General features: G+C 46.6%; 1 protein-coding gene across 2 annotated transcripts in view; it reads left to right on the top strand.

Annotated features, from left to right (window-relative positions):
* Window positions 1-23,878, top strand: part of CMTM4 (CKLF like MARVEL transmembrane domain containing 4) — a 72,096-nt gene extending 48,218 nt beyond the window's left edge. For both annotated transcript variants that reach the window (XM_072814230.1, XM_072814229.1), the window contains exons 2-4: window positions 6,631-6,807; window positions 15,045-15,143; window positions 16,720-23,878. In XM_072814230.1, coding sequence (XP_072670331.1) covers window positions 6,631-6,807; window positions 15,045-15,143; window positions 16,720-16,884 — 441 coding nt within the window. In that variant the 3' untranslated portion in view covers window positions 16,885-23,878. The remainder of the gene's footprint in view (window positions 1-6,630; window positions 6,808-15,044; window positions 15,144-16,719) is intronic.
* Window positions 23,879-24,335: the final 457 nt, after the last annotated feature.

The raw sequence follows: 24,335 nt of genomic DNA, 5'->3' as shown, positions 1-24,335 counted from the left end.
ATAGAGTTATTACATGCTGGCCTCTAGGCTGTTAACACTGTGCCCACTCTCTGCACGTAAGAGTGCAGCGGCAGCCAGGAAATAGGATTATGCTCGCAAGAAGGCTTTAGAAATGATGAACTCTTCTGATAAAGAAATGGGACCAACATGGACTTGCAGAGTGACTTTCATTTTCCATTAGAGCTTTCAATGTCACTTTAAAATATTCATGAATAGTTTCAAAACAAATAAGGATGGATTCTTAGAGGTCACTAGCATTTAACTCATCATAAACCTGGATGCTTCAATATAGAGAATATTTAATTTTTTTTTTAAACCACACATACTCATTGTAGACATTTTGGAAAATAAGCCTTTAAAAAAATATGTGTCCATAGTCCTACCACACAGATGGATTCCTGAAATGAAATTCCGGATATTTTATTCTTTTGTTTTAAAATTATAAATAACATGGTTAATATCTCTACATCTTTATTTGACAATCTAGTAAGTTTATAGAACAATTTGGGTCTGGTGTCTTTATGAGTGAGTGACATATTCATCCCATAAAATTGGCAGTTTTGTACTAGATACCTAGGACATGTGAATTTTTTTTTTTTTTTTTTTTTTGGTGAAATTTAACAGTATGCAAAAGTGCTCTTTTCTAGTGAGTATGAGTTGGATTATGCTGTAGCAACAAACAAAGCTAAAATCTCAATGGCTTAACACAAGGGAGGCTTCCTTCTCTGGCACGTAATACACTCCTCTCTGATGAGCCGTACTCAGGCCACCTGCTCCTGGAATAGTGCTGGCTGCTGTGGCAGGGAGAAGGGAGCTTGCCTGCCGGCCACTGCCAAGAGTAACAGATCTCTCACCCACTCAGACTTTTTGTTACCCAAACCCAGAAGTAGATCCAGGCTTTAAGTGGCCTGAGACTGATGTGATTTTGGGAGGCCCACTTTAAGGGAAAATATGTAAAATTAAAAATAGAAAGCTAGGTATGAGAGTGAGTACTTTTAATGAGAAACACAAAATTACGAATTTAAAAAATGTTTTTGTTTTTGGCCTACACTAATACAGGTCATATTTGAATTTTTGGTACGATCAGTTTAATACCGAACAAGTCTACACAATCAGTCTGAAATGTAGGTATACGCCAGAATAATTCGGATCTTAGATTGCCACTGTTTTGTATTGAGCAACACCACTTTGCGATCAACGTGCTGTTATGCTAACGTGCATCAATTTATGGATGAGTGTGTAGCAGTTTGTCACTGGCACATTTATTTCTTCAGTCTGTTTCAGTGCATTGGAGGCAGTTTTGTGTGCCATTTTTCTTAGAGGGGCTTTCCAACTTTGTTAGTTCAAGGTTTATCAGATGCCATCTGACTCACTGGGATGCATGAATTGTAGTCTCTCACACACGTGTGCTCCTGCTTTGTAATACTGCTACAGGCCTCTGCCGTATATATCCTAGAACAGCTGATCAATTCTCTTTCATTTCCACCAAAAAGGGAGAAAATATGTAGTATGTTTATAATTGCATACTCTGTATTATTGAATATAATCCTGATCTGCCTTGTGAGTTTTAGGGCTCATTTCTTCTTCATCAAGTCAGCTCAGAGCATATCTGGAAGCCATTTCTGCAGTGGGAAAGCTACAGTAACTATGTACAGTATGTACAACTGTACAACTATGTAACTCTGTACAGTAACTATGGGTGGAGGTGACAGCTGAACCCAAGTGTAACCTGTCTCTCATTCAGCTTCCAGTGAGCCGAATCCCCAAAACTCCCATTCTTATTCCATCGCCACCTGGCCAAAGGAGTTGTGATAGGAACCCAGAGCTGCAGGTCTGGAGTTCTGAGCATCAAGTCTGTCATCCTGAGAATAAATCTGCCTGGGGAACATCTCTTATCACAAACCTCCAACCCTGCGGTGTGCCTGGAAGGAGGAGAGCGAGGTGTACTGGTGAACAGCGCTGCTGATTGATTACTAGGGCCTTCCAGAAGGGTCTTGACGCTTAACACTCCCACCGATAGAAACATGGGGTGTTACGAAATTTTAAAAAGTTTTAATAGTAACTTAATCAGCCAAATCTTTTTCTCCCCTTCCCTTCATGCTTTCTAATGTTGTCAGTCATAATTAGAAACCTGACAACCATTTAATATCAGCTTACTTACCAAGTATGAAAATATTCCTGGTTCGTTGGTAGGTGCCCCATGGAAAGGGCTCTTTGTCCAAGGACATGCATGATCCTCCAGTTAACAAATGCAGTAACTGTTACTTATTTGTATCTTTTTAAATATCTCTGTGCTGTTTTACATTGTGACATTTGTCTATTGCAAAACTTTATTTTTTAAAAAAAATTTTATTTATTCATGAGAGACACAGAGAGAGGCAGAGACATAGGCAAAGGAAGAAGCAGACTCCCTGTGGGGAGCCTGATGTGGGACTCAATCCCAGGACCCTGGGACCACAATCTGAGCCAAAGACAGATGCTCAACCACTGAGCCACCCAGGTGCCCCTGCAAAACTTTTATAAGTTGAATTACTTTTGATTCTTGGTTTGCCTTTTTTTTTTAAAAGATTTTATTTATTTATTCATGAGAGACATAGACAGGCAGAGAGACAGGCAGAGGGAGAAGCAGGGAGCCCGATGTGGGACTCGATCCCAGAACTGGGATCATGCCTTGAGCCAAAGGCAGACGCCCCACTGTGGAGCTACCCAGGCATCCCTTTGTTTGCCTTGAAGTTGGCTTCCAGTGTAACTTTGAACCCTTATTTTCTTCTTTTTGGTCAATAGGTAGCTTTTACTTTAGCAACAATTGTTAGTCAGCCTTTACTGTGCTGGAGGAAAATTTGATATTGACTGTGTCAAAAGGGAGGCAAAAAAGTGTACTGCTTATTAGAAGCAATATTAGAAGCCACCTGAATGCCTATCGAATGGGAACTGATTAAATTATTGTATGTGTATAGTGTGTTTATGCGTCTCTGTCTGGATCTCTGTTTACATATGAATACTTGTGATACCGTGATTTATAATAAGAAAATAGATATTTGGTCTTCATCCCATTTCTGGTACAGAGCTCTTAAAATCCTTGAAATTTCCTCCATGATAAGAGGTGTCTTTTGATAATTCTCATCAACGTCCTTTCAGCCACATCAGAGTTTGTGTTAATGAGAGGACTTTTGCTAAGCACTAGAGCTGGGGGCTGGTTGCCAGGGGAACCAGCCGTGTGATCAGAGAGTTGTGTGATCAGAGAGTTGGAGCTTTCAACCCCACTCATCTCTGGGAAGGGGAAGGGGCTACAGACTGAGCTCTATAAAAACTTGAACGCCAGGGTTCGGTAAACCAAAATGTATCTCTGTGCGGGGGAAGGTGGTGCATTCCAGACTCCCGGACAGAAGCTCCTGTGTTGGAGGCCCCTTTGGACCTTGCTTCCTGTGTCTCTTCATAGGCTGTTCAGGTATATCCCTTTGTAACCAGGGTGCAAGAGCACCTGGCTCCAGGGTTCCCCACGGACCAGGTTAGTCTGCTCACCACTGACAAAATCCAAAGAGTGATGGTGAAACTAGAAAGGAATTTATTTCAGTGAGGCTGACACCAGCAAGACAGGACTGGCATCTCAAAGGTGTTTCTAAGTACCGAAAATGTTTCTGGGTTTATGTGAGGAAAATGTGGGACAGGGACGACTGGATGGCTCAGTGGTTGAGCATCTGCCTTCGGCCCAGGGCGTGATCCCGGGATCCTGGGATCGAGTCCCACGTCGGGCTCCCTGCATGGAGCCTGCTTCATCCTCTGCCTGTGTCTCTGCCTCTCTCTCTGTGTCTCTCATGAATAAATACATAAAATCTTTTATTTTTTATTTTATTTATTTATTTATTTATTTTATTTTTAAATACATAAAATCTTGAACAAAAAAAAAAAAAAGAAAGAAAATGTGGGCCAAAGGTTGTAGGTACAAGCAGCTGGGGCATAAAGGTCAGGTTGACGATTGTCTTGGGGTCACCCCACGGGGTCTCGCTGGCTCTGGGCAGTCCCTGTTGCTTGAAGGGGTAGTTTCAGTTTCCATCAGGGCATGCTTTGCTGCAGGGTATTTTTCTTGAGTTGAGGGATAAGCTTGAAAGAACTCAATAAGACTACAGCCTGAGGTCAGAATAGAGGCAATTGAAGTTCTCTTTCACTTGATTGTCCTTTGTAATAGACTGTAATAAACTTTGTAATAAATCTAGAACATTCTCAGGCCTTCCATGTCACTCCTAAAATTTCAAACACCTTTGCCCTAGTTACATTGCATTCTCCTGCCCTGCTTTGATTTTTCCCCCTTTGCACTTCACACTGCCTAGCATACTGTACTTTTAATTTTTAAAAGCTTCTCCTTCATTAGACTATGAGCTAGAGAGCAGATTTTTGTTTTGTTCACTGCTGTATTGAGAGGCCTATTAGATTTGCATATTCTTAAACTGTTTTCATTTTAATATTTAAGAATGTAGGTGTTACCTTCCCACACAAATATGGTTGAAGTTAGCATACCAGAAACATTTGTAACTCATCAGTACAGTGTGTTATTTCTTGCCCAAGATTACTAGATCCAATTACAGGGGGAAGAAAAAGTTTAGGAGTTTCCCTTATATGAACTGCTCCTTTGTGAATTGATTGCAAGTCAGGCATGTAATTCAGATGGAGAATTCAAGTCTCTGGTTCTATAGAAAATTTTAAGAGCCATTAGGAAAAGCACAAAGTGTGTGCTTAAAGACCCCTATCTCTAATGCATTGACTTAAAATAAAAGTGTGAACCTTGTTTTGATAGGAGAGGTGTCTTTTATGATTGCTGTGCGGAAGTACTGATAATGGATGGAGCAGAGCTGCCCTGCCCTGTGTGCCTTTTACGTGGAGACCCTGCCAAGCATGTCAGCAATTGTGGGTCTGGGTTTTTAGTGGCCCCTCTCCATCCCCCTGTTTGCTGGTGGTGTGCTAGTACCTCTGCTTGGTACCTGGAGTGGCGAGAGGTGGGTTGGCCCTGTCCTCAGAAAGCTCAGGAGGCAAAGGGAGGCATAATGACAATTATAAAAAAGGGTAGAATGTAATCACAGATGAACAAGCTTTCCTGGGAGAGGATGGAAACATGTCTGGCTGGGAGAGAGACAATCAGGGAAGGCATGGGGAGGAGGTGGCATTGAGTGGCACATGTGTGGGACTCCAGTAGGCAGAGGAGGGCCACAGAACAGCCCGTGCCTTGTATGTTTCCTACACTTTCATCATCTGGGGATCCTGTCAAAAAGAAAACCCCAAAACCAAAAAGCAATCATTCTTACTCTGTAGGTCAAGGAGGAGAGGCAGAAACTGCACTTCTAGCCAGCTCTCTGGTGCTGCTGATGGTGTTGGCTCTAAAGCCAAATCTAGGACCACAGAGCACCTGCCTACACTGCCTGGACCTTTGCAGTGGGGGCTTGGCCCATGTCCTGGCCCGGGCTTGCATGTGGTGGGCTGCGAGGTGTTTGGTTAGACAAGTGCTAGAGCAGAGGCCTGGAGCCTAAGGTTGATTTGGTTTAGGTGCAAGACCACCTGACTTTTCTTTGATCGCTGGGTCATTAACTCAGCCTTTGGGCCTCCTCCTTTTCCTGAAATCTTCCTTTAAAAGCTCACCTGGTGAATGAATAAATAAAATCTTAAAAAAAAGGGCGGGGGCGGGGGGCAGGTGGCTCTATGGTTTAGTGCTACCTTCAGCCCAGGGCATGATCCTGGAGTCCCGGGATCGAGTCCTGCTTCGGGCTCCCTGCATGGAGCCTGCTTCCCCCTCGGCCTGTGTCTCTGCCTCTCTCTCTCTCTCTCTGTGTCTCTCATGAATGAATAAATAAAATATTTAAAAATAAATAAAAAAAATAAAAGCTCACCTGGTAATTTCCACTGATACCTGTTTGACCGTGACCTCTGATCTCTTGGGACATAGTGCTAGAATGTTACTGTGGTCCTTTAGAAACAAATTGGTGCCATTATTGGTCATTTTTTCCAATGTTTTTATAGACTGCCATTCTGACTTTTTATGGCCAAGTCTAGTGATAACTTTTAAAAAGCACAGCTCGCGAGTTAATTAGGTGGACCTCATTTTTAGGTGCCTGTCATTGGGAGAAGAGGGGATTATACCCAGCCCTGTCTTAAAGCCCTCAGCCTGCGTGCCCCCCGCCCGAACCACCAGGGTAGCTGCAGATGGCATAGATGGATGCCATTGGGACCCTGCCCTCTCAGTGTTGGGCATAATTGTGGTAGGGACTAGAAATTAGAAACGTGTGTTGGCAGTGTCCACTTACTAGTGGCCGAGGAAGAACTGAACACATGAGCTGGTCCTGTTTCCTCCCGAGGGCTGAGCAGCACCCGCACCTGCACCCGCACCCGCACGGTGTCGGGGGGCTGTGCTAGGGTGTAGGTGTTCACGTTAGGAATTCGATCCTTTCATTAAGGCCTCCCTCTACCTGTTGTTCCATAAGAATTTCATCAGATCATATTCCTGACAGTGATCCTTCCATCCCCGGAGGAAAACTGGCCACATATGGTGGTGGTGGTGGGTTTTATTTAAACGCGGCAGGCACATATGTCCACGGATGTGTACTAAATATACACGCACATGTGTGTTTCCAATTTTCTTCCTAGATTTTGGCCCTGATTGCGTTCATCTGCATAGAGACCATCATGGAGTGCTCCCCGTGTGAAGGCCTCTACTTTTTTGAGTTCGTGAGCTGTAGTGCATTTGTAGTAACTGGAGTCTTGCTGATTCTGTTCAGTCTGAACCTGCACATGAGGATCCCCCAGATCAACTGGAACCTGACAGTGAGTACAAGTCACCACCTGTCTCTGACTTTGAAAGGACTAGGTGCCACTCAGCCCCGAGGGAAGCTGGAATCTCTCCGTCATCTTGTTTGGTGCTAGTTCATCCTGATACTCAGTTTATTGTAATTCAACAGTGAAATTTTAAATGTCTTTGCTGGGTTGAATGAAAGATAAAGTAAACTGAATCTTCCCTAGTGGGAGAACCATCATATAAGAATTATTTTGACCCCTTTGAAGATGTTATTTCCATTTTATGATCCTCTGAGAAGATTGGTAATATTGATGTTTACAGAATCTGGAAAGAAAATGAAATATATTTGCATATTTTTCACCCTGGGCCCAAAAGCCATTTACAAAGTATCTCTTTAGGAAGAATTGGGAAAAAAAAAAAAAAAAGGGATCCCTGGGTGGCGCAGCGGTGTGGCGCCTGCCTTTGGCCCAGGGCGCGATCCTGGAGACCTGGGATTGAATCCCACATCGGGCTCCCGGTGCATGGAGCCTGCTTCTCCCTCTGCCTGTGTCTCTGCCTCTCTCTCTCTCTCTGTGTGACTATCATAAATAAATAAAAATTTGAAAAAAAAAAAAAAAAAGGAAGAATTGGAAATACAAGTGTGAAAATGCCAGTGACTCGCAAAGCCTAGGATTATCATTACATTCAAAGCAACTGGGAGGACACGGAGGATTCGGTGGTTTGATCAGAGTCCCGAGTGGAAGCATGTGCTCTCAATGGTTTGGGTTCTTAACCCCCTTTGACAGCCTTCCCCTCAGATGGGCATGGGAAGCTCAGGGCTGGTCACTCCCCGGCCCCTCTTCCTGGACTCGTGTTACTTTTCCTTACCCTGCTAAATGGGAAAGGAAACTTAATAGTGCTCGGTTTTCTTGATGTTTCTTTACAAATAAGCATGTGCAAGAGCTGGAAGAGAATCAGGGAAGTCACAGGAAAGCACAGTCAGCTGCCTCACACTTACGTGCCTGTGGGAGGAGAACCCCGTGGAGCCGCCACTCCTGAGAGGGTGCAGGGTGGCAGGAGAGGGGGCACTGCAGACCACCTACCCTTGAGCGTGCTCCTCTCCTGATGCCCAGTGCTAGCTGTGTGCCCCACCATGGAAAGTGTGGCCCGTGTGTGCTGGAGCCAGGGAGGAGGTGGAGCTGGTCACCTTGCCTGATGGGGCCACTCCCGTGGTGATCCTGTGGCGTGGTACTGAGAGGAGTGGGCCTTCCTGAAGGAATACTCTGTGTGTTACTCAAACTCCTAGGAGGGAAAATAAAAGCAGAGCTGAACTAGAAAAGCTGATGTCAGTTGAAAACTCAGTTGGTTTTGTCTTGGTTTTGTGGCAGATTTTATCATCCCTTTTTTTTTTTTTTTTTTTTTTTAAGACTATATATTTGAGAGAGAGGGTCAGGGGATTGGAGGGAAAGAGAGAGAGCTCTCTGCTGAGCGCAGAGCATGACTCAGGGCTCGATCTCATGATCCTGAGATCACCACCAGCGCTGAAACCCAGAGTCCAGACACTCAACCCACCTGCTCCCCAGGTGCCCCACAGCACCTCAACTATTTTTGAGATAAAGTTTGTGTTTTCCCTTAAAAAAATGCTCTCGGGGCACCTGGCTTGCTCAGTTGGTAGTGTGTGACTCTTGACCTAAGGGGTTGTGTGTTCAAGCCCCACGTTAGGTGTGGAGATTACTTAAAAATAAAATCTTTTAAAAAAGTGCTCACAGAGTTGACAGCATAGGAGAACCTCATAAACTTCCTCCAACTTCTAGACTTCCTCCAACCAAAATGCAAAGTGTTGGAAGGCCTACCTGACATAGAGTTGGCTGCTGGGAAGGTGAAGACTGAGGGCTTTGAGTCACACCTGTCTGGGTTCAAGTGCAAGGTGGCTCTTAATGGCTGTGCGTGGCCCTGGGCAGGTCAGTCACTTAGGGCCTCATGTTGAAGGTCACCATCGGTAGAGTCAATAGTATTTTACAGGCTTGTTTTACGAATGAAACGAGACAATGTATATAAGGGGACCTTAAGCCAGTGTGCGCTGCTGCCAGTCTGAGAGATACTAATATTACTGCCAGCAAGGGGCCATTGTTTCCTATCAACCACGTTTCCCCTACAGACTACTGCCAGGTTTCGCTTTACTCCCTTAATTCAGTCTTATCTACTGATTTGACAGCTATAAATCTGTTAAGACTTCATACTGCAGCTTAATAATTAATTCATACAGCCCTTTATCCCCAGAAATACCTCCTCAGTGAGCTTTCTGGAGTTCTGATCTTTCTATTCTAAACATGAAGGGCTTTCTACGTGTTGACTACTACATTATTTGGTCATATTGAAGTGCATCTTTTTCACTGGAAAGTTAACATATGTCCTTTTCTTCTGGATGGAGTTGGGTGGGGCAGACGCCTGTGTGATGTGGTCCCTTGAGAACACTTTCAATCCTTTGGGATCCTTTCCAGAATTTCCACCCTTTTGGGATAGATGTGTGCTTATTGAACAGAAGCGTATGTGAGTTCATGCACTTGAGGAGATGGTACTTACTGAGGGGTTCTCAGGTCATCTGTTCTCTGGAAGAGGAGAAAAAGTGAGTTCTTTGGGGCTGGGCATTGCTCATGGATTCGCTACAGAGGACTGGCCTTGGCCGTGTTGTGTTTCTCTAACAACATGGTCAGAATATTTTGTCCTCAGTAGAGCCAACTAACGAGTGAAATAGGATGTGATTGGTATAGAGTTAGCAAAATGGTCATTTCAGGAGCCTATGTTGACAAAAGTATTCCTGGAAAAGGGTAAATAAGGAGGAGGATGCAAAGTACATACTTCATACAAGCATTATTTGATGCCAGCAGAAAGATTCTGATAGCTCTGGGTTCACTTGTTTGTTTTTGATGAATTTGTGGGACTCCTCCTGTAGTGCTTGGTTTTCTCCATGTATTAGGGGCTCGTACACTTGTGTCCCACCCATGTCTACGGTGGCTAGTGCCCTGGGCCTTCTCCCTCACCCCATCCCTCTCTTCTTCCAGCCCCTGCCAAACATTGAACGCCTGCCAGGGGCTCCCAGTCTCCTTAGCCGGTTCTCTGAGTCCGTCACCACTGCTTAGCTGAACTTCCCACAAGGAGGGACCTTGACCTTCTCTATGTCCCGACTCCCCATCTCTCTTTTCTCACCTTTTACTGTCAAATATAGCTTATTCAGATAAAGTCATTAAAAATGTACAGTTGACTGAAGAATGATCAAGATTGTGGAGCTACCTACCACCTGGGTCAAAAGATAGACCTGATGTCCCTGTTCCTGGATCCCCTAGCTGTTCCTCAGCTCTCCCCACACTGAACATGGGAGCCGAACTGCCACGGAGTGCTCCGTCCTTCCCATCGTGCTCTCCACTCTGGCCTGCCGTGACATCGCACTCTCCCTGGCTTTTCTTCTTCCTCCTTGGTGCTCTTCTTAGTGCCTCGGTGGCCCCTGCTCAACCCACAAACCTCTCGTGATCAAGAACCCATGTTGGGTGCTGAGTTGGGACAGTTTGGGTCACCCAGAGGGGCCACATGCAGAGCCCTAAGGCCTCGGCCATGACTCATGGTATAGTGTTTTCTGACGCCACTTTTCACACTAAATGTATGTCTTTTCTTCTGACATCGAATCTCTGTTTTCCCATACCAAGTAGTTGTCTAATTCTCTGACACCAACGAGGTGTCCAGAAATTCAGCTCTGTTCTGACACTGACTCCTGTAGTTGGCACAGACCCCCAGGAGAAGGGCTTGGTCCCACAAGCCCCAAATGGGGCTCCCAGGTGACCTGCACCAACTGCAGGTTTGCCTCCTCAGGTTCGTAAGTCTCTAGAGGAACTTCTAGAACGTGAGCAGAGTGTTCGACTTGTGATTACCAGTTTGTTGTAAAGGGTACAACTCAGGAGCAGATGGAAGAGGTGTGTGTGTATAGGGCAGGATCCAGAAGTCTCGACGTTCTGGAGCCTCTGTCCTCAAGAGTCAGGGTGTAGCGCCCTCTCAGCATAGGTTTGTAGTCACCAGCTCGGAAGCTCCAGGAGCACTGTTGCTTGGGGGTTTTCTCTGGGGGATTTCATTATGTAGGCACGACTGATTAAATTCATTAACTGTTGAGACTCAATTTTTAGCCCCTCTTTTCTCCCATGGGGGTGGGGCTGAAAGTTCCAGCCTTCTAACAGCCTGGTTGGTTTTGGACTTTCCGGTAACCAGCTCCTATCCTGAAACTATCCAGGGGCTCCAGGGAGTTGTCTCATTAGCGTAAACTCAGGCATGGTTGCGAGGGGTTCCTTATGAATCACAGAAGGCGCTCCTATCACTCAGGAAGTGCCAAGGAACTGGGGACAAAGACCAAATACGTAATCTTTATTGTACCATGCTCATCTTTTCTGGGACTCAGTTTCCTTACCCCTAAAAGTAAAACAAAATAACACGTCTCCTGCTCTATAATGTATTGTAGATCGTAATCAGGTTAGGATTGGTGATGCTATAAAGACAAACACACGGTTGGCACAATAGGGATTCCATGGACGGTATTTGGCACCATCGTCATAGTATGATTGTCCCTTTGATACTAGGGCCATTTGAGCACAAGTCCGTACACGGTATGGACTAGTGGCCGTGAACTGCCCCCCTGTCATCCATGTGTAGAGCTGACACCAGAGCCAGCCACAGACCCCAGTGGTTTGAGAGCGATTGCAGTGACAGCCCGGGGCTGAACCTGTTTACCTGTCTCACCTGTGCTCAGTCTGGCAGACCTGTATTGAACACCTGCTGTGTGCTAGGGCTTGGGAACTGAAAGCCCAGGGCAGGTCAACGCAAGCTGCCCGCCCTTGGTAAGTGTGCTCCGTGAGATCCAAGTTCGTGTGAGGCCTGGCAGAGAACAGGCCGGAGGCAGGAGATTCCTCAGGGCAGAAGCCTGGAGGGGGCTGGCAGGGGGATGTTCTGAGAAAAAGCCAGAGTCCAGCTGGGCCTTGAGAGAGGCTTGGGTGCCCATTGGCCCCCACTTGTGGGGCCCGTTGCAGGGTGGCCCATTCTCTGGCACTGGAACAGGGCTGTGGACTTGGCCTGCTGGGGCTGGGCAGGTAAGAAGACGGCTGGAGACTGGGAGACGGGGCAGGTGGTTCTCTTCCTCAGCCCCAAGCTGACTGTGCAGTTGCTTCAGGGTACTCCTGGAACAGCTTTTCAAGAGTATATCTAGAAGCTTCTTTTTTCTTTTCTTTCTTTTCTTTTTTTTTTTTTTTTAAGATTTTATTTATTTATTCATAGAGATGCAGAGAGAGAGAGAGGCAGAGACACAGGCAGAGGGAGAAGCAGGCTCCATGCAGAGAGCCTGATGTGGGACTCGATCCAGGGTCTCCTGGATCAGACCCCGGGCTGCAGGCGGCACCAAACCGCTGCGCCACTGGGGCTGCCCTCTTCTTTTTTTTTTAAAGAAGTTAGTTTTTTGTGTGCAGTCTTCTGGTATTTAAATGTTGGCATGTCCACATTTGTTTTGAATGCTGTGCAAGTCAAACCTGTCTGTGAGCTAGCTGTGGCCAGTCGGCCTCAGATTTGCACCCTCTAGGCCACATCCTGTTGATCTGTTATTGGAGTTCCAGGGCTTCACACTGAAGGAGACACCTGCGGGCATGTGTATGTGAGGGTGGTTTTCCTTCTCATCTCTGAGCACAAGGAGGTGCTGCAGCCTTGGGTGTTCTAGGGACCAGACAGGAAACATAAAGTGGTGGCGGGTGTGAGACGGTAGGGAACGGGGACGGCTGTGGCAGGCTGGAAAGCATGTGGCTGATCGAGTACATGTCCCAGTTAAAGCATTAGAAAATAATAATAATAAGCACCATTGTTGACTAAAAACTCCCAGAGCCCAGCCTGAGGGCATGTGTGTGTGTGTTTCCCGTGATGTGAAGGATGAACCTAAGAGCCTTGACTTTTGTTTGTTTCATGGACAAGGAGCTCAAGTAGGTGATGCCGACGAGTATCTGCTGTCTTCCACTTTTCAGCCTTTTGAGCTGTGCAGAGCAGAGCAATGTTTGTTACAGAAAAACTGGAAGATACAGATAATAATAAAAGAACAAAATAAAATCATGTGATTATCCAAGACAAATGAGTCTATCCAAGCATATGTCTACCCAAAAGCTTGTAAGTTCCTAATACAGTTGTTCAAAACAACTGGAAAGTAGAAACAACTGGAATGTCCAAAAACTGATGAAAAGGTAAACAAAATGTGGCCCATTGATACAATGGAATACGACACAGTAATAGAAAGGAGCGACGCATCGATACGTGCTCCAACATGAGTGATCCTTAGAAGTCTCATACTGAGTGGAAGAAGGCAGTCACAAAAGACCCCAAAATATCTCATTCTATTTATATGAAGTGTCTGGAATAGGAAAATCCGCAGAGAGACAGAAAGCAGGTTAGTAGTTGCCTCGGATTAGGGGAAGGATGAAGAATTAACTGCTAATGAGTTTCTTTTGGGAGTGCCGAAAATGTTCTAAAATAAGTCGTGGTCATTGAACTGTATATTTTAATTGGGTGTACTATCAAGCATATGAGTTCTATTTCAGTAAAGCTGTTAAAAAGCCCTTCGAGTGATGCAACCCATTGGGGTAACCACTTGTCATACTTGATGAAACCTTCCAGACGAGATAGACTAGCTTTCCCTTCCGCGCGTAGGTTGTGATGTGTGAGGAGGGAGGACCTTGTAGAACCATTAGAATCATGCTTTTTCACTTAAACTATTTTAAGTCTATTCCGTGTTAAATGTACAACTACATCATTATTTTAAATGACCCCGTAGTATTCCATTTTTATTTAACACATCCCCTGTTGGTGAGCATTTTGCTTACCTTTTTTTTTTTTCCTGTTTTAAGTTCTGTAACAAACATCCTTATATACTTGAACCTTTTTGCACGAGTATGATATTTAAGATTAATTTCCAAATGTGGAAATCATAGACAAACAACGTGAACCTCTTTAAAACCTTTGATGCATACAGGCCCTTGACCAAATTTATCTTTTTACGTAGTCACCATTAATGTACATAGAATTATGTTTGATGTTTGGCTTCAGCACTGTGTCATAAAACTTTCCCCCATTTCTGAATAGTCTTTGGAAAGTTCATTTTATATTCTTTATCCCTACAGCACCTTACCCAGGACTGAGCATTTTAACTAAATGCTTTTGGGTTTAAATTTGTGAGAAATTTGCCTTTGCTTACTTACCATTGGTCACAGCTAAAAACTGTCCTGCTGGCAGACGTTTATGGTCAGAGCTTTGTAGTTGGTACTTGCTTTTCTCCATGAGCGCCTGCAGAAGCCTGCACCGGGATTGTGTTTTCCCTTGTAGAGGGAAACACATACCAGAGGGACCCTGGTATGACCCAGGCAGTCAGGGTGCATTGTCACATTAGTAATAACAGAAGCATCAATAAACGTGCAGAGGGACCCCTACCTGTGAGCCAGGTGCAGTGCTTAGCTCTTCACATGGGTGGCTCCACCTGACCCCGAGAACAACTCTGTGGGGCGGGGGTACTCTTCCCACATAAGACCCAAGAAGTGAAGTTGGACTTGTCCCAATCATGGTTGGCTAGCACCCAGTCAGGCTGTGACACTTAATCACTGTGCTACGTTCCTCCCAACAGCTAAGACAGGAGTTAAATATTGGAAGCATTGCATATATGACTGCATTTGCTTTTCAAAAAGCTAAGGAGAAAATCCTCTAGGTTTTAGACACATAGATCCTTGAGAGACCGTGCATGAGAAAGAGCATGAGGTCGGGCTAAGTGTGTTCTCTAAGTCTGAAAACCGTGCGCTTGTATGTCACACATGAACGAGGGGATGTTGGAGGGGATTTCACCAGTTTCAAGTTTCTGGACTCCTGGGGAGCATTGTCCATGCCAAGGTGATTTGAATGTATTTCTTAAAGGTGACAGTAGAACCCTAAGTGGTAATTAACGTGCATGTCCTTGATGGGTTAGCAGTTTGGGTTTCCATAATAATTAATTTAGAAACGACAGCATGGTTGCTTAATGTGTGAATTTTGCTGTGGTGGTACACCAAGTAGCATCATACACTGATACCATCTTTGCCTTCCTTCATGGGTCCAGTCCCCTGGGCATCAAGACTAAAATGTGGGGCCGTCAGAGAGGCTGGATATTGTCCTCCATATTTGAAAATCCTTCAGTTGCTTTTAGGGCAAAGCATGAAATAATTCTTTTCAAGTGACTTTACCTTTTTTTTTTTAGGATTTGGTCAACACTGGACTCAGCACTTTCTTTTTCTTTATTGCTTCGATTGTATTGGCTGCTTTAAACCACAAAACCGGAGCAGAAATTGCTGCCGTGGTAAGTGAACTCAGTTGGTTAAAACACAGGCTGATTTGTACACTCTGACCCACCCTCCTCTGTCCCCTAGTGTGTGTCCTGCTCATTCTTCTTCAGCTTTTTCTTTGCTAATGATGTTGTTACCGAGCCAGTAGCGGGCCTGGTTCCTTCGGAGCCGTGGTTCTCAGACTGTGGTCCCCAGAATAGCAGCCTCCACATCGTGGAGGACCTTGTTAGAAATGCCATTCCCAGGCTCCCCCAGAGCTACTGAATCAGAAATATGCCTCCCTCCTTTTTTTTTTTTTTTTAAGATTAATTATCTGTTTTAGAGAGCACAGTGGGGAGGGGTGGAAGGAGAGAGAGTCCCAAGCAGACTCTGCCCTGAGTGTGGACCCCAACGTGGGACTCAATCTCACAACCCTGAGATCATGACCTGAACCAAAAACCGAGTCGGACACTCAACCAACTTCCCTGCCCAGGAGCCCCCGAACCAGAAGAAATATGTTTTAAAAAGTTTTCCAGGTGATTCAGGTACACACTTAAAGTTGGGAATCACTCCTTTAGTCTGTTTCCAGCAGAGCCCTGGATGTCTCTGACAGTTGCTTTTAAGAGCCTTATCTAGGGGCCCCTGGGTGGCTCAGTGGTTGAGCGTCTGCCTTCAGCTCAGGGTGTGATCCTGGGGTCCTGGGATTGAGTCCTACTTCGGTCTCCCTGCATGGAGCCTGCTTCTCCCTCTGCCTGTGTCTCTGCCTCTCTCTCTGCATCCCTCATGAATAAATAAATACAATCTTTTTTTTTTTAAGGGCCTGTCAATGTGGGGTCTTAATGAAGAAGAGTGCGGTCTTGACACCATTTAGCAGTCAAATGACATTTTTTTTTTTTGCTTTTCAAGGAAGAATGCCTTTGGGAGTAGGGTGGGAACCAGGTCATGTAAGACTTTGATTCTCTGTGTTTTGCATTTCTGTATTGTTCTGTATTTATAATGAATGTATAGCACTTTTGCGACAGGGAAGGGCACTTTAAAGGGTTTGTAAAAAACACTAAACCAGCTGTTCTCCCTCCCAAGTGTCACTCAGTAGATCGGTCAGTCATTAGCAAATCATTAAATTTCTGTTGCTGCTTACCCCAGAGCTGCCCACCTGGAGCTGCCCAAGGGAGAGGCAGCCGGGCAGCAGGCGGGAGCTGGGGGGCTATGATTTGGAACGTCAGGCCACGTGGCTTGATTAGGGTTTCACACGAGACCCTCATTTCCTGTCTATATAATACTTTGGCTACATTGTGCTTTCTTATCTGGGACCAGTGGCCATGAAAAAGAGGCAAACCCATGATTTGTATGTGTCTGTGTGTATTTAATAGATCCAGAACACTTCAAAAGAAGCCGTAGGCTGTCTTCAGGTGAGGCAGCACTTTATGTGGATCATGTTTAACTACACACTTGGCCATCGTCTGACAGCCAAATATCAGTGGGCCTGGCGTGGTACAGCTGGAAGAGCTGCACACAGCTCGGGTCAGCGTGAGCTGTGCAGGGCAGGTCCTGCCCAGACACCCTGTAGACGGCTGACGTGTCTGAGGACTAACCGGTGCCTGTGTTTTGTAGATATTTGGCTTCTTGGCAACCGCGGTGTATGCGGTGAACACATTCCTGGCAGTGCAGAAGTGGAGGGTCAGTGTCCACCAGCAGAGCGCCAGTGACTACATCCGAGCACGCACAGAGTCCAGAGATGTGGACGGTCGCCCCGAGATCCAGCGCCTGGACACATGAGCACCTGCCGGAGCCCTCCTCCCTCTCCTCATGCCCATCCTTTCAACCAAGTTTTCTTTCCCTCATCACGTCAGATTTTCCTGTGATTAAGTTGAATTTTGTCCTCTTTGGTAAAAGTTCATTCTGGGAAAGTTTTTCAGAGTGGCCCTGGTGGCGGGTCCGTGAGGCAGGGAGCCCCCTGTACCCCGCTGTTCAGACAGAGGCGGGCGGGAGAGGCCTGCAGATTGCCCAGCATTTGGTGGCTGTGGGGGCAGCTGGCCTCCCTGGCTGCCGCGTCTCTTCTAGTCTTCACTGTCCCCAAGCACAGGCTTCACATCTGACTCTGAGCCACCCTGTCATGTGTTTTTGTGACAAGTCAAGAATTTGGATTAATGGGAGCTGCCGGGAGGGGTAAAAAATCAAGGAATGAGCAGTCAGCAGCGATCACTGGGCAGGCCCCCCGCAAGCCCCAGGGCGACATGTCGTCTTGCTGCCTGGACCTTCCCCTGCTCCTCGTCCTCCAGGCCTGGGGCATCGCGACAGCAGCACAGGCCCGGAACGCCGCGTGAGATGCTGAGTGTTTGGCAACCGGCGTGCTGGTGGAGCTGTTTGCTGGGTCTGGATGTTATGGGGCTGGGAAGAGCTGCTGTCCTCTTGGGGCGGCTTGGCAGGACTGCTGCCAGGTGGGAAGGTTGCCTTTCGTTTCCTACCCTGCTGAGACAACACATCCTCACTCGATGGCTCTTCAAATGCATCACCTCCCCGAATCCCACATTCTTCTCCAGGAATATGGGACCACCTTGTTTTCCAGCTTTCTACCCACCCTTACTACTTGGAGGCCAAATTGCAGACTTCCTGCAATTTTACCTTCTCAGGTAAAAGCCACACAAAAAATACAATCCATTCCAGCAGCCAGAATGCTTGCCCGTTTGCTGGCTTCGTGGACCACAGGTCGGGACACACCTCTCCTTTAGGGATGTGTGCTAAGTGTTGAATGCCTGAGGACAGCTCTAAAGTGATTCTGAGTAGGTTTGTCCAGGATTTGAAAATACTTGAATTTCCACCACGACACATCCTTTCACTGATGTTTCGGGAGGCACAGATTGTAGCTTTTGTGTGCCTCAGGGTCATAGCTATGAACATGGATCTTGGAAGTTTTGGGGAAAGATTGTAGTTCTGTGAGGTTTCGAATGGATGCTTGAGAACGTGAAGGTTATGTGGTGGACATGTTAAACGAGCCCCTGTGATGCTGTAGTGTTTTTGTTCTTTGCATTTTTCCTGTGGGAGACCAATTGTGTCTTTCATGGGAAAAATGTTTTAAGTTGTGGGGTTTTCGCTCTCTGAACTGTTGTTAATGTTTACAAACCTCCTTCTCGCTCTGCTATTCTGTGTTCAGCTGTCCCCAGGGAGGAAACCCGTCCTGCTGGGGGAACGAGTCTGCAGCCCAGGGGATCCCCCAGAACCTCGCCTAGTGGTGGCTGATGGCAGCTGCAGCCGGGCACCGTCGGGGCAGAGATCGTGAGTGTGTGTTGGGCGCAGTGTGGCTGGGAAAACATCCGGCCCCCCGTGCGTGGCATCGCCCGCTTTGTGGAAGAGAGCGTCTGATTTCCCAGGGCAGGTAGCCCTGCTAGGCGGGTGAATCCGTGTCTGAAGGGTTGGGGTGACGGCCTAGCCCCCTGGACCAGCCCTTTGGTACCATCTCAATTCTGCTGTGGTTCCTTCTGGGGGCAGCAGCCCCGGTGGCAGGTGCGAGCTCCTGTCTGCGTCGGGGGCGGCGGGCTGGTGGGCTGCAGGTGCAGAGCCCCGCTGGTCTGGTGGTCACCCCCCCGCCCCACTGCTTCCACACCGGTCCGATTGAGCCCCCTCCCGTGTGTGTTGCGAGGCAGCACAAATCATGCTTCGCAGACTTAGCGTATGTAGTGACTTCTGAGGAGATTGTGACATCTAGATTTTATATCTGTTCATTTTATGTATTTATTTTGCATTTGCTGAGTGTGTCTGCATAGTCCAAAATGGGCTCATCTCCCTCTGAGAGTTCGTTAGAAACAGGGTCACAAAGACTCAAGCTTGCATTCAGCGGGGCCCACATGGAAGGACCACCCTGAACTTTATCAGAAATCTGCTGGGAATCATGTTACTTGGCCTCAATAAAAAGCCGCCTTTGAAGTGAGATTGAAAAAAAGAATACCACTCAGGCAGGATTGTTGCCCAAGTTTTCCCAAGTCACTGCAATAAAACCAGTTTATCATCTGGTGAAAAAGGGCCTATTGGTCTCCTGAGGATGTGTTGAAAGCTGCAAGAAAGGGTTCTGAAGCCCATCTAAACTACAAATGCTTACAGGTGATAAAAAGTGATGGCACTTTGTGCCACAGAGCGACTCGGAGTCAATTTGCATCGTAGTGTTAGAATCTTTGGAATTATTTATGTCCCTGTAACTATTTAATATCCTTTGTGCCATGAGCCTCCCCCATGGTTTTTGTAAATATATTTCTGTATATTTAATTAGCTCCCAGTACAACCAGCAGCGGCCAGGCCCATTCTCTAGCTCTCTAATCCGGGTGAGGCAGATGCACGGCAGTGTGGTGGTGAGCACTCGTGGAGGGCTGTCTAGGGCGAGTGTGGCAACACTTGCATTTTCCTTGTGTTGCCTCTGTGTACAAACAAGACAATCTAGACTTAGTGGGGGCTTAACAGGATTTTTTTCCCCCCAAATTGAAGGAAGCTTGTTTGTACATTTAATAGTTCCACTATGGATCATATCCATTTGGTTTGGGGGCATTTTAAGGCTGAGGCAGTCATAGTGTTTATCAATTTTCTGGTAGGATGATGCTGGCTTTCATAGTTGGTACCAAACTTGATGGGAACTGCAGTCGTTGTGTAAATTGGAATTTGCTCCTGGAGACTGTATGGTTGAAACCCTCAAGCATTTGGTGGAACCTCTAGTGGTTTTAGATGGATGCAAACACTGACGTCTTCAGAGAAAGTTGATCTTGGCACAGATTTGGGTGATGTGGTATTTTTTTTTCCCCTCTGATTCTCCTGCATCTTCCTTTCTCACTGCTGAAGGCATGGAGGGAGAGGTCTGTCCCTTTCAAACAGAGAGATTACAGTTATGGGGGCCTAAAGATGCTCGCTGGCCTCAGAGAGAGCCAGGGAAGGATGAAGCCAGTCACAGATTAAAACCTCATAGAAGTTTGATTTAAAGTATTTTATTTCAGATTTTTACTCTGTGCAGCAACACTTGTCTAAGAGATTACTTTCGCCTGGCAAAAGAGGGATGTAGTAGCCTGTCCAGTCCCAGCGCCAAGGCCTCCTGGGCACCTGGAGCTGAAGTGCCAGTCTGGGCAGAGCCTGGCCAGCCCTGGGGAAGGCAGTTGGGACCCAGCCTGGCTCTGAGGGCTGGGCTCTGGGAGGCGGACCACACCCCGAGTCCTCAGGGCACCATGACTCCCCTGGGACGAAGGCTCTTGCCCACTGGTAGGCGTGAAGTGTATCCAATGTGTTGGATGCTTCTGCTCAGAGCTTTGGACTCTGTTGAAAACATGTCTACTCTTCTAAAGCCTGCAGCTTCATCTGCTTTTCTTTGATGCTTTCCTAGTGATTGAGACGTTGGTTAAGCCACAGGCAGTCTCTTGAGGAGAGAAAGCACGTAACTCTGTCTGCACATGTATGCAAATCCGTGCTCCTGACAGCAAAGCCTGGAGTAGCGCCTCCGTGTGGCCCCAGCTCACCTTTTCTTGCAGATACTCCTGTGCTATTTTAGGAGAAATAAAATATTTCTCAAAATATTTGGTTCTCAAATATTTGGGTTCTCAAAACTGGCCCTCACAGATCAATAGTGTGTGGAGGCAGTGTGTGGCCAGTTTGGTGATTCTGGAAGGCAGTGATGATTTAAGTGGTCCCCTTGTGTCTCTGTGTTCAAAACCAAGCAACCATGAAGTTGTGTCACCACTGCTTGATTGTCTTTTTCTCCATATTTTGCTTATACAGGAAAATAATGACATTAAACAGGTAGCAAAAGGCAAAAGGCAAAAAAAAAAAACACAAAAAACAAAAAACAGCAGCACTTTCTAGGCTGAAGGCTATTGCCAATTAATTCTCTTTAGCAAAATAAAAAGGTGCTTCTTGCCCAGGCACTGCCATTAACTCGTTTGCCACCTTAGGGAGACGCAGACATAACGCCACCTTCCTTGAACTTTGCAAACCTTCCTGGCTTTTTATAAAATCTCGTGTTTCTTCTCTCCTCAGCAGATACTTCTGAGATCATTAAGAACTGTCTGGTTGAAAAGGTAATTTGAAATATTTGACCTTCTACATTGCTTTTATTTAGAAACCAATCTCTGACAGAAAACACCCTCAATATGTTAAATCTGGAACTTTCTTCTGAAAAGGAATGTTCTGGGTTGACTTTTCTTCACACCAGTAGATGGCATTTATATACTCTTAGACTGGAAACAGAGGAATGGGTCCTGATGTGTTTTCCCTTCTCTGGTCTGGATCATGTTTTTATTTCATTTGGATTTAATTTCTCAACCTTGGGGATTTTTCCCCCCTCTCTAGTTTTTCTTATTCCTAAACAGTAAAGAAAAAAGTTACCTACAAGTACGCTGAGCTTGAATCAATGGCAACTTGCCTAGAATAAAATTCAGCTTATGGATTCTTGAATAATACATCTTTTTCATAGAGTTAGCTTGTTGTCTGCATTTTTATGCCAAGACTTCAATTCAGGTTACTGCTTATCTAGACACCTGTGAGTGGCATGTTTTCTTTGGGATGCATCGTACACAGAGGCCAGAGAGCCTTCAGTAAGGGGTTAGTAGCCTGGACTGTAGTGCGCTATCAGAACTTTTATGGTTCTAATTTAGAGTAGGAACTTCTCAAAGGACCTTGATCAGCTTTGTTGATGGGATCAGGGCGAGGCTGGAAGTTTCTTTTCCTAATTGTGCCTCAGAGGATAGAAAGTAGGACACGGTTGATTCGGGTGATGGTTTGTATGGGACTTGGTAATAGTCTGAACCTGTCAAATCTGAGAAACCCCAGTAGGAAGCACCCCATTTTACCAGGACACGAGGACAGTGTGGGGACCTGATGTGCATGCCAGGCAGGGCCAGTCTGACGGCTGCCTCCCTCTGTGGGCCATTTTGCTTTCTTGCCTTTTCCAGAATCGGTTTTGCAAGTTTTGAGATCCTGTTCCCTTCTCTGCAGAAGCGAGGAAGGCAAATAATCAGGGCTTGAAGGGAGAACTGGTTGGTCCAAGGGCCGGCCCCCCCGGGGAGGACGCAGGCAGGAGGCCTGATGCACCTCCAAGCTGGCCCCGGCCCACACCGGGGCTGCCTACTTCCAGCGCTTTCACTCTGTAATCCATTTTAAAAATGAGCTTTCAGATCCTGCCTCATGATGAAACTAACGTATGTGGATAAAACCAGTGCTTTTAATAACTTGATTTTGATATGGTTCCCACTGAAAGAATGTAGGGATCGAAACTATTTGTATATGTCGAGATTTGTAGGGGTTCAGGAACCCGTGGCAAAAACACTTAACTATTTATTATAGGTATGACTGTATGTTTTTTCCCCCAAAACAGGTAATTCTGTCTTTGTATATTTTAAGACAAATAAGAATTGCTTCACCTTCGGTGCCTTCTGTGCGTGAGTCACATAAACACTTGTCAATCATGGAATTGAAAAAAAGATGTACATTTAGTTAAACCAGATGACACTATTTTTGTAGCATGATTTTAGATTGTGTCCTTTTAATATTGCTTTTAGCAATGATGGTTTTGAGGTTTGGCCATTATCCCTTTTAGACTTCGTTACATATTTTGAAAAAATTAAAGAAACAATACCCACCTTGGCTATTCCTGCCTCCTCTCTGCTGCTTTCTCCCCAATGATTTGTTTCTGCTTATTTCAACAGTCTGAGAGTAAGAGTATATTTCTGTGAAATAATTATGAATCCGTATAACTGCATTTGGCATTTTTAAACCACTTGGTCACTTGGAGCCACCGCTCACCTCAAACAGAAAGAGGAAAGTGGTTTCATAAAAAAGAATGGACGTCCGCGGTGCCCTGACCTCCCCCCTCTCTGGGGTGGAGATGGTGCAGAGCCCCCGTGTCGCAACCCCGGTGTCCTGGCCTGGCGAGGGCGGTCCTGGGCCTGGCGTCTGCGGACGGCTCAGGCCACCCCCGGCCCTGCGTACCCCTCCGCCCGCTGGCCTCCTCAGATCTCACATGGGCTCGATGCCCCTTTCTGGCTTTCTGCCTGGACAAAATAGGTGCCCTGCTGTGCGGAGCCCCATGAAGTCGAGACCCAGCTAACCCGCTAGCTGCTCCTTTGGCTTTCCCACCCCTGTAGGACGCGAGTTCTGTCTGGTCAAGAAAAATCTCGAGTAAACTAGCTGAGCCGTTGCAAAGTGAAGGAATGGATTTACTGAAACATGATATTACAGCTCCTCTTTTGTCCTTTGGAAGGGTCAGACTACGTAATTATTTTAACGAAGGAAGTCAAGTCAGATGGCTGGTAACTGCAGTGATTCTTCACTGGTACTTGGCCCAGTGGCACTTCTGGGGGGCGACGTTAATTTAACAACTATGACATTTTGCTTCTGAAAAGTCTATTTCCTTTACTAGTTTGGACACAGCTGTGGGGCATTCGGAAGGATGCCACTTGGCACGCATTGGTTTATGCTGCTGGGGCGAGGGGGGGTGTCTCCCGGCTTCTCGAACCCTGGCTCGTGGGTTGGACTCTGTCCACGTGGAGCAGGTCTGGGGCCCCAGAGCCTTTGCCCCCGGTGGTTTGTCCCTGACAGCAGACAAAGCCTCACATTGCCCTCGGTTTTGCCCCTTTGTTTCTTTTGAAGGACCTATTTTTCATGGTACTTGTGCTGATTGTTTTCATAGTGTTCAAATCTGTATTTTTGTATGTAGAGGGAAATAATTTTCTCAACACTAATCGCTAATAAATATTGTACTAAATTGTCATGAAGGAATTGTTTAATAAATGGACACATAAAAGTGGCATCGTCTCCTTCTTGGCCCCCACTTCCTTCCGCCGCCTGGAAGGCTGAACGCAGCCCGCGTCCGTGAGGGCGGCCGGGGTCGGGCTGTCAGGCTGCGTGGACCAGAACCCCGCCGTGTACCCCGCGCCTCTGCACGCTCCGCTGTCCCGCAGGTTTTCGAATGTGCACGAGAGTTGGGGCAGAGCGCCTGGGCCGTTTGCACGGAGCCCCGGCGTCCTCCCGGGCTTCAAGCCCGAGGCCCCCGTGCGACCAGCGCCCGACCACGAGCGCCCCGGGTTCCGGCTGCCTCAGGGGGGCCGTGGACTGTGATCCTGACACCCCAGTGAGAGGCTCCCGGGCCCCTCAGAGGGGCTCCGGGGACCGGGCAAGTCCCCGAACCTTCTGTTAGTTTCCTGGGCCGTGACACGGGGTTGTGTGAGGAGCGGGTGCTCCCGTGCGGCAGACGCTCGGGGTGC

The sequence above is a fragment of the Canis lupus genome, chromosome 3 (assembly GCF_048164855.1).
Source record: "Canis lupus baileyi chromosome 3, mCanLup2.hap1, whole genome shotgun sequence".
NCBI classification, from domain to species: domain Eukaryota; kingdom Metazoa; phylum Chordata; class Mammalia; order Carnivora; family Canidae; genus Canis; species Canis lupus.
Note: the sequence above shows the minus strand (reverse complement) of the source record. Positions and strands in the feature narration are given on the sequence as shown.